The sequence below is a fragment of the Talpa occidentalis genome, unplaced genomic scaffold (genome assembly GCF_014898055.3).
Source record: "Talpa occidentalis isolate TD23 unplaced genomic scaffold, MPIMG_talOcc4v2.1 talOcc4.2, whole genome shotgun sequence".
Lineage (NCBI taxonomy): Eukaryota > Metazoa > Chordata > Mammalia > Eulipotyphla > Talpidae > Talpa > Talpa occidentalis.
The window spans coordinates 7,984,297-7,994,603 of NW_023602073.1; the positions used below are offsets into that span (position 1 = coordinate 7,984,297).

At 41.1% G+C, this 10,307-nt stretch overlaps 1 protein-coding gene across 1 annotated transcript in view; it reads right to left on the minus strand.

The window, feature by feature from the left end:
• The window catches only part of DEK (DEK proto-oncogene), a 29,449-nt gene extending 19,515 nt beyond the window's left edge, over positions 1-9,934 (minus strand). Inside the window, exons 1-5 of the mRNA XM_037518918.2 lie at positions 9,784-9,934; positions 6,446-6,547; positions 6,118-6,227; positions 4,742-4,836; positions 3,823-3,943 (exon numbers count right to left, since the gene is read on the minus strand). Coding sequence (XP_037374815.1) covers positions 3,823-3,943; positions 4,742-4,836; positions 6,118-6,227; positions 6,446-6,547; positions 9,784-9,934 — 579 coding nt within the window. The remainder of the gene's footprint in view (positions 1-3,822; positions 3,944-4,741; positions 4,837-6,117; positions 6,228-6,445; positions 6,548-9,783) is intronic.
• Positions 9,935-10,307: the final 373 nt, after the last annotated feature.

Below are 10,307 nucleotides of genomic sequence, written 5' to 3' on the forward strand. Positions count from 1 at the left end.
TAACTTAGTACGAATCAAGGCAGAGGCAGTAAGCTGCTACAACACTGCGTCATATGCCTCATGATCCCACACTAGCCGAGGGACAAAAGGTGTTCTACTTAACATAACAGTAATCACCCTTTGAGTGCTATATAACAAAATGAAGTGCATACACAGCACTACGGCTGCATAATATAATTCAAAGGTTTTATCAAGAAAAACTTTCGTGGGCACCCCTAGAGGCACAGAGGTTAAGTCTCGGCACTACACAGCTATGGCCAGCCACTGCGGCTTAAGTTAGATTCCTGGCCAGGGAGCTGACCCACATGGCGCAGCACACTTCTGTGTCTTACCTGCTGCTCCCCTCAGCAGTGTATTTCAGTACATCTGCCTGTTCTGCTCCCTACTATCTCTGGGGAATCCTCTAACCCCCTGCATATCTGACCTACACCCCAGTTCTTGTACGCACAAATAAAATAAATCTTTGGGGAAAAATAAAGAGAAAGTACTTGTATAACAAACTACTGTTTTCATGGGACACCATTTTTAAAAGACTGGAAAAACTTCAGACTTAGGTATGTGATAGACATATTCTCAAAGAATAAGGTCTTGTTACTTCAAAGAAGACAAATGACAGGATGTATTGTTAATCATAAATCAAGTGAAAATTACAATTTTGGAAAACTCATACTGATTACCGTCAACTTGAAAGTCTCCTAATACCTAAAGATTTTTCTGATGAGATGGTTATATGAAGTAATGTGACTTCTGGACAGTGCTTAATTAAATGTGCCAACCTTTGGAAAAACCTGCATAATTTAGGAAACCAGTATTTTCCATCTGATCAATATATTTAAAAAATCATGCACAGGTAAAAAAATTCCAGGTTTATTAATATGGTTTCAGATTTCACACCACAACTAACCTTTAATAAGAAACTACCCACTTGGAGCCTCCCTGGTGGCCCAAGGGGTTAAGATGTAGTACTATGAAGCTATCTGCAGCCACTGCAGCAGGAGTTCAACCCCTGGCCATGGAGGTGACCCACATGGCGCAGCAGACCTGTCCTGTCTCGCCCACTCTCCCCTCGGCAATGTATTTCAGTAGAGCTGTCTGTTCTGCTCCCCGCTCTGTCTCTGCTGTCTCTGGTGAATCCTTGTGACACCCCCCCCCATTTCTGGCTTGCACTGGAGCTCTTGTATGCATAAATAAATCTCAAAAAAAAAAACAAAAAAAAAGGTAACAAAAACTGGCTTAAAAAAAAAAAAGAAACTACTTCCTTGGAGTTTTGGTACTGTACCAAAGAGAGTTTTCAAAATATGTCTCCTTTTCTTATTGACATACCTGTGAGATGCTGGATTTTCTTCAATACTTAAAGCAAAACAGTACATTGCTACAAACTGAAATGCAGAAGCAAATGAGAACAGGCTGTCTTCTCTTAAGTTAACATGAATAGATTTGCAAAAACAATGCCACTTTTATCACTAATTTTTCAGGAAGTGTATTTACTGTATTCTAAATTAAATCTGAAAAACAATTTAAGTAAGTGCCTACCAACCATTAATGAAAGCATTTTGCATGAAAAATTATAAAAATAACCCTTATAAATAGAAGATTCTTTGGTCTTCATTAAATTGTTACAAAGCTATCGCCAGCCACTGTGGCAGGAGTTCAATGCCCAGCCGGGGAGTCAACCCACATGGCAGAGCAGACCTCTCCTGTCTCGCATTCTCCTCCCCTCAGCAGTGGATTTCAGTAGATCCACCATTCTGCTACCCGCTCTGTCTCTGGTGACTCCCCTCACCCACTATACCTCTGGCCTGCACCCTAGTTCCTATATGCATAAATTAAAAAATCTTATTAAAAAAAAAAAAAAAAAAAGGCGTCCTGAAGCCAATACATTTGAAAATCACTAAGGAAAAGATGAATAGAAAAATATCCCCAGAAATTCAGTAATTGCTTCTGAGGAAATAGTGATCAAACTGTTACATGAAATACTAAAAAAGTTTAAAATATAAAAAGACAAATCTCTCATCTTTAAGCCAGTGTGAAGTAAAGCAAAAAAAAAAAATCACCGTACCCTTTAGGTTTGTACCTACATGACAAAAATACCCTTCATCTGTCCTGGTATAGGTAACAATAAGCAGGGACCCAGTTCATCTCTGGTTCTTATCTGTATGTCCTCTCCTTTCACCAAGCAGGTTCACCCAACCTTCTAGACTCTCCAGATCCCTTCCGTCTTTTTCCTATAATATGAAACTATTTGCAGGCAGACTTAAACCAAAAATGCAAGGTCACAGAACCAACACTTCAATGGATATTTTAAGTCAGTGATGTCACCTGTCAGTTAATAATTAGGACAGACCTAATCTAGAGTTTAGGAGGAATGAGAGAAACCAGAGGCCATTTTACTTTCCTGGTCAACTCCTGGAATCTGCTGAGAATTTTGGAAACCCAAACCAAGAGACTTCTAAGATTCAGCATTTCTTTGGGTTTTTTTTTTTTTAAAGATTTATTTATGCATACAGGAGCTGGGGTGTAGGCCAGAGGTGTGGGGGGTGAGAGGATCCACCAGAGACAAAGTGGAGAGCAAAACAGGCAGATCTACTGAAACACACTGCTGAGGGGAGCAGCAGGTGAGACAGGAGAGCTCGGCTACACCATGTGGGTTATCGCTCTGGCTGCGGATCTAACTCATGCCGCAGTGGCTGGTGATAGCTTGATAGCGCTGTGTCTTTAAGCCCTGTACCACCAGGGAGGCCCTAAGACTCCGCTTTTTCAATGTCATTTTTTCATAACCTTATTCCAGGATCAAGAAAATATCCAGGGCATCCCTGGTAGTGCAAGGGGTTAAGCACAGCACTGTGACACTATCCGCAGCCTCTGCAGCAAAGCGTTCAATCCCCTGCTGACCAGGGAGCTACCCACACAGTGCAGGAGACTTTACCTTTCTCGCCCACTGTTCCCCTCAGCAGTGTATTTCAGTCTGTCTGCCTGTTCTGCTCCCCACTCTGTCTCTGGTGAATCCTCTCTTCCCCCACACCTCTGGCCTGTACCCCAGCTCTTGTACTCATAAATAAATCTTTTTTTTTTTTAAAGAAAAAAGAAAACACTCAGTTCTAATACCCAAAATCTCATCTTTCTTCACCTGATTGCTAGTTATATACCCTCTCCTGTCAATACCAAACTTCATTCTCAACTCTATCTGTTTCTGTCTTTCTTTTTTTTAAAAAGATTTATTTATTTATTTATACAAGCACTGGATACAGTCAGAAGCATGGAGGGTGAGAGAATTCACCAGAGCCAGAGCAGGGAGCAGAACAGGCAGACTGACGAAATACACTGCTGAGGGGAGCAGCGGGTGGCAGGAGAGGTCTGCGCTCCATGTGGGACCCTCGCCGGTGGCCGGGAATCGAACCGGCACTACAGAGGCTGCGGGCAACTTTGCAGCCCAGAGCTCAACCGCTGCGCCACCAGGGGAGGCCCAACTCTATCTGTTTCTGTTCTCTGCCAGTGCTTTCTGAAATACATAACCCTGGATACTCAGTTTGCATTTTTTGTCTTACCTGATGTAATTTAGTTAATAATTATTTTCCTTAACTTACATCTTATATTTTCCTTAACTTGACATCTGACATGGAGGAACACATTCCTGTGCCCCCCATGCTGTCTCTATCATGAAAGAGCTGCAGATGTCCAAGGCAGACACATCCTTTGAATAAAGAAGGTATTACTGAATGTTGATAGCAACACTGCTAACTAAATTGTTCATAGAAAGACACTAAAGAGAAGGAATAAATAATAAAAAGAGTAAAAACTGAAATAGTAAAAACTGTTCCTCACTTTGCCAGAAGGCTTTGGATGCATTAAGAAATTCAAGATCCTCTTCACCAATTCACTATTTACACCTGATCGCTCCAAATCAAGAACTTCGCAGATGCTCTTTAACATGGCATTTCTAAATCTGGAAGAGAAAATAGAGAATACCTAGGTGATTACATAGGCAAAGCGCACCTTCTCCATACCATAAAGGCAATTTACTAACCAAACTGGCTAAGCTACTAACATACAAAATAGCCAATGTTTCTCTGAATTTTAAAAGTAATACTCGTAATTTTGACTAGGAATACAAAATACAACCAGATGATTAATAATTGAAAATGCCTTTTACCAATTAAGTTTTACAAGAGTAAAAGAACAAACTAAGTTTAATCACTAGAACATAATCTAAAAATGTCAATACTACAAAATTCATGGACTTGGTAATTCTTCTGGCTAGTAATCAAATACATTTTCCCCTACTATGATGTTTCAAAGAAGGAAGTAATCATCTTTACTATTTGGTGTTCGTGAACTACAGGCTATTTAATAAACAGGAGCTCTAAAAAGATACCATCTTGCTCACATTGTAGTGACGGATACTGTTTCTATCAAACTGATCATCTCCACAACAGTTTAAATGGTGCCTACACACAGGGAAACAGCAGCTGGACAGGACAGGAGTAGATTTTTCATTATGTTCCCTTTAGACCTTCTGAATGATGTACCTATGTCATTCCTCTAAATAACAGGAAGGTCTTTATGTTTTCAATAATCTTAAAGAGTTAGTATTTACTGGAAAGTAATGAACATCACAAGTTGACAACTGTAAAGACATGCAGGTCTTGGCATTTAGAGCAAGGAACAGCCTACTGAAAATGCACAAGTGATTGCATTTAAATGTTTAAAAATAAATTTAAAGCACACTGAGCAAAATACTTACTTTTTCAACATTTCTTCCTTCTTTTTATACTGGATACTTCCTTTTTCAAATGGAAAGCCACTGAACTGACCCACATTCTTCTTTAATGAGGACACCTGAAAATGTTGCTTATTATTAATGCTATTCACTACCTAGTAATGTACACAAGAAAAAAAAATTAAAGCTAACACCTTTATTTTCATGCCTCCAAATTATAATACTAGCTATTCAACTATGTTGAATAGTTTAGTTTTCACAACTGAAAACTAAATTGGTTACTACTAAGGTACTAACATTTTAAAATGTCTACAAACTTAATTTTTGAAAGTAATTTTAATTTAAATGAGTTTCCTTCTGGAAATTTTGTACTGGTAATTATAAAACCACAATTAGATGTTACCTGACAGTAGCAGGAAATGTGGAAAGTTACTACATAAAAAGACTCCCCCTTTCTAAGTAACATATGCTACAAGAAACATTTCTTTTCCAAATCAGAAAAGTTAGGAATTTTATTTTGAAAAGAACAGAGCACCCAGGAAAATTAATACCATTAACTAGTAATAAGACTTGTGTGAATTCATGTGCGTATGAACTGAATAAGATACAAGTTAAATTACACAATGCTTCAGACATTCTGATGTCTTACTTTGCTCACACTCAATCCAAAGCAGTAAATGAAACACTTATTTTAACAAATCCATCGGCAAAGAATTAACACTTGATTTATCAGAACTTTGCTCAAAGTGAAAATCAAACTATTATTTATTCTAAATGGTCAAAATAGCCCCAAAATAAATTTCTTCTAATACATCTAAAAATCACCCAAATAATCATAATCTGAACTGTGTTTGGCATAAAAACAACTACAGTAAAAATAATCCTGGGTATTGGGCCTCCCTGGTGGTGCAGCGGTTGAGCGCTGGGTTGCAAAGCTGCCCGCAGCCTCTGCAGCACAGGTTTGATCCCCGGCTGCTCCCTGGTTGCTCCCCGGCCACCGGGCGAGGGTCCCACAGGGCACTCAGACCTCTCCTGCCGCCCGCTGCTCCCCTGAGCAGTGTACTTCGTCACTCTCTCTGTTCTACTCCCCGCTCTGGCTCTGGTGAATTCTCTCACCCTCCAGCACCTCTGACTGTACCCAGTGCATGTATAAATAATAAATAAAAATCTTAAAAAAAAAAAAAAAAAATCCTGGGTATTATAATCCCAGTTGCATCTTTGTGGCTGTTTCCCATAGTAAAGTAATTTAACAAATGTTTGTCGTAGTGTGTTAATCTGTATGGTAAGAAAATTAAACTACTTGATCACTAGAGTCCTTTCTAGGACTAAAACTGTTTCTATTATGAAATATTCTAATATATAAATATGCTACCGAGTTAAAGATATAAAGACAATCTTACTGTGCCCGGTCTGTTGTAAAGCAGTTTATGCAGATTTCTAAGTTCATCTGTTTTCTTTTTACTGAGAAAGAAATGTATCCTTTCAATTTCACAAAGTTTTTGCCCCTTTCCTAGACAAAAAAGAAACAACAAAAAACATTAAACCCATAATAAAGGTAAACACCCACTACTTGTTAATATATTTTGTAAGTAAACAGTTAAGAATTATCTTCACATAATTTACATACAGCTTTCAACACGACAAATTAAATAAAAATTTACAATATCTTACTACTTAGTACACACTAAAAATTAAGCATTGCTCACCAAAATGAAAGACTAAACTCACCTTGTGCAATTGTAAATGGCTCTCTTTGTAAAGAAGAGACTTGCATTGTCAACCTTTCTACTTTCTTCTTTTCCCTCTTGCCTTCCACAATGAGACTCTTTTCTAGAAATTAATATAACACCTCATTACTAACAAGCTTAGACTGCATTAACTTTACTGGATAAACACGTAGGAAAAAAAAAAAATCCCAGAAACCTAATACCCTACTCTTCCAAGCATGATGCTGAGATACAAATGATGTAACAAAGATTAAAAAAACACTTCATAAAACAAATAGTATCACTGAAGATTTTTTAGAGTGACATTTTACTTACCTGACAATTTCACAGGGGATTCAGTTAGAAAAGCAACAAACTTTTATCCAACTATATTACTGTTATGGAAAACTTCTCTATCTGTGAAAGATCACTAAGGTCCTCCTCATTAAGTCGACTCTTTGATTAGATATTTCTATTAATTGGGATTCAGTTTGCTACACATCAGACAGTTTAGATCAAATTTCTGAGCACTTCAAGAAATAAACAAAAAAGTAACAATTTAGTTACTGACAAAAGACCAACAGGGACCTGAAAGCAGAGCAGCCTGGAGTTATTATTGGTAATATAAAATTACATTTAAACTGTCATCAACTGTGGGAGCCCCATTACTCTGTAATTTAATGAATCATATTAAATCATTCTAACAGTTAAATTGTTTAGCCTGGACTGCTAAAAAAGGAAAAAACTAGAAAATACATAACATATTTTAACCTTAAACAAAAATCTGATTTATCTAAAGTCATATATCTATTGATAAAGTCACATATATTAGGAAGATTTTACATATTGTTGTGGGTCTTTCATTCATTTAATTTAAGGCATGTTCTGTGCAAAGCTGCACTAGATACTAATGGGATGAAGAGGTGATTAGGACACTGAATATCTTCTCAAAGACATGTTTACTAGGGTTATTGATACATAAATACTATACTCCAAAATAAAAAACAATAAAAATTTAACATACAAACTGAAGTTCTGTGAATTAAGGATATTTTTGGTTTAGAGGAAAAGAACCAAAACAATGGACCCAGCTTTGAAGGGTAGGTAAGATTTGGAGAAGGGTAGCAAAGACTTGTATGGAAAGAATAAATAAGGAAAAAGGGATTCCAGCAGGTATTTTCTCGTAATGGTGTATAGAATGAAGAGAAAACAGTCTAAAGCAACGCCACTTTCCCAGAGTAATTTAAATCATAATGCTTGCCTTTGATTACCACCTCTAAGTTAATGACCTCTGTTCTAGGTCCAGTCCAGAGCTTTCTCCCAACCTTCAGTTCAACTGAACTGGCTGCCAAATGGACAGCTCCACTTCATGTCTCACAGGCACCAAACTCAGTGCAGACAAAATACAGTCATCTGCAACTTGCTCATCCGGCTTTATTTTTTACAGAAAGTAATGTTTCCCACTCAGCTGCCAAGGACAGAAACCCAGGAGTCTTCTTTTAATAGGCTTCTCTCTTGCCACTGTCATCCTATTTCTACACCCACTGCCAAACCTCAAGTCACTCTTTATCTGGCATGGATGTCGCTCCTTGTTTCTGCTGTCTCCTCAGTAGAGTTCACGTTTCAGAGTTAAATAGAATTAAAACATTCACAATCTTAGTTGTTCCACAAACACCACAAGTAAAAGAAATAGAATGAATTAGAAACACAGAACTGCTTGAGCAATTTTTTCAAAAAAGTAAAATTTTCTTTTTTAAAAAAGGCTAAATTTGAACTAGTATCAGTCTCCCAAGCATGACTATGTTGGTGACAGCACTTTTACATGACTTCTACAATTTCCCCCCAACACGCATAAATTTATCCCCTCTGTGGTATCCGAATCCTATCTTAAAAGATTCAAAAATAAACAAACAAAAAAAACATGGGAGGAAAAAGTGCTGAGGAAGTCTTGGATTAGTACTGCCAAAATGCAGCCAATTTTCAGTTACTGTATTATAAATAATTTACAATCTATTCTAATGTTTTTGGACTTAAGTGTGGACAAATTCCCTTCTGAGGGCACCTACCGTTTTAAACAAAAGGCACATGGTTTAATCTAAACCTGGATTATATTCATAAAGTGATCGCTTCGCGGCCTTTTGGCTAAGATCAAGTATATTCATCAAGTGATGACCATGGATTGGTTTAAGTTTACAAGAACTCAACAGTCAAACCTGGATCTGAAAAGCAAATTCCAAACCCTTTCTCAAGTTGAACTGAGTTGCAGCTATTAAATAAAATAAATTCAGACTGGGCTACTACCAAAGAATGCTGAGACACCGATTTTTAAGTAGTCAGAAACATCGTGGGAAGCTGGCACACTACAGAGGCACTGCACTGTGTATCTCAGAGAATCCCAACAGTACCAAACCTTCCAACAAACCTGTAAGGTTGTTTCCTGCTTTTATTCAAACAGTGGTTTTTACTGCTCTCCCTAGGACCTCTCTGGTGGGGCAAGAGGTTAATTAAGCACAGCACTATGAAGATGTCCGCAGCCACTGCAGCAAGAGTTCGATCCCAGGCCACCCCGATGGCGCAGCAGACCTCTTCTGTCTCCCAGCTGCTCCCCTCAGCCGCGTTATTTCAGTCAGTCTGCCTGTTCTGCTCCTCACTTTTGTCTCTGGTGAATCCTCTCACCCCCTGCACCTCTGGCCTGTACCCCAGTTTTCGTATGCATAAACAAATCTTTAAAAAAAAAAATACTGCTCTGCCTCCACTTCAAAACCGAGACGACTGAGCTCATCTCTGACTTTCCCTCCGAGTTCACTGCTTTCATATTCAGCTACTTTCTCAAGCAGCAACAGCTTTCCCCGGGTGAAAGTTTCCCCTGGAGACTCTTCTCCTTAAAAAAGGTCCTGCCTGTGCTGCAGCTCAGCCAACTTATTAATAACTTAATGTGCAGCTTCGTGAAAGACCATAACTTCAAAAGGCAAAAAAAAAAAAAAGAGGTGCCCTGCAATGAGCAAAAGATGAAAATACTAACGGAGGCGCCTTGGGAGGTAAACACGGCTTGAAAAACAGACGTGAAACTCACAAACTTCCTGTGCAAGAACGCTGCAAGGCCAGGAGGCTGGTCGCCTGGCAAGAAATCAACTGCAAGCCCCCCCCCCCAAAAAAAACAAAAAACCGCAGGCACAGGGCTCCCCAGTATGTTTTCCAAAATAAAAACCTCAACCCCAACTTAATTCCCTGCTGCTGCTGCTTCACACACAACACAGATTAAATGCGCCCCAACATCACCCCGACGCGCCCGGGCGCTCCAGGAGCGGGGAGCCCGGGTTCTGCCCATGCACCCCGGGGGGGGCACGAGCTGCTCCCCACCTTTTTCTTCCTCCTCATCGTCCTCCTCCTCGTCGTCGTCCTCGTCGTCGTCCTCACTTTCCTCTTTGGGGTCCGGCATTTCGGGCTCCTTCTCGGCCGCGGGCTGCGCGGGGGCGCCCTCGGCCTCGGCCGCGGGGCCGGCGGCGGACATGCTGGGGCCTGCGGGCGGGAGGCGGTCAGCCGTCCGGGCCTCGCGGCGGGCGGGGAGGGGCGCCCCCCCACCCGGGACTCGGCCGACACCCCCGGGCCCGGCGGGGAACCCCACTCGCGCCCGTCTCCTCCCGGCGGCCCAGGCCCCCCCGCTCCGCGCGCCGTCGGGGAGGCCCGAGGCGGGAAGCCGGGCGCCCCTCCCACCGGCCCGCGCCCCGCGCCCCGTCCTCGCCCCCGCCGCCGCCCCAAGGGCCGCGGCCGCGCCCCGCGGCGCCCCGTCGGCCTCCCTCGCCCGGCGCGGCCCTCACCGCGGGGAGCGGCCGCCGCGGGCCTGGCGCGCGAGGCCCGAGGAAGCTCCGCGAGAAGAAGCGCGC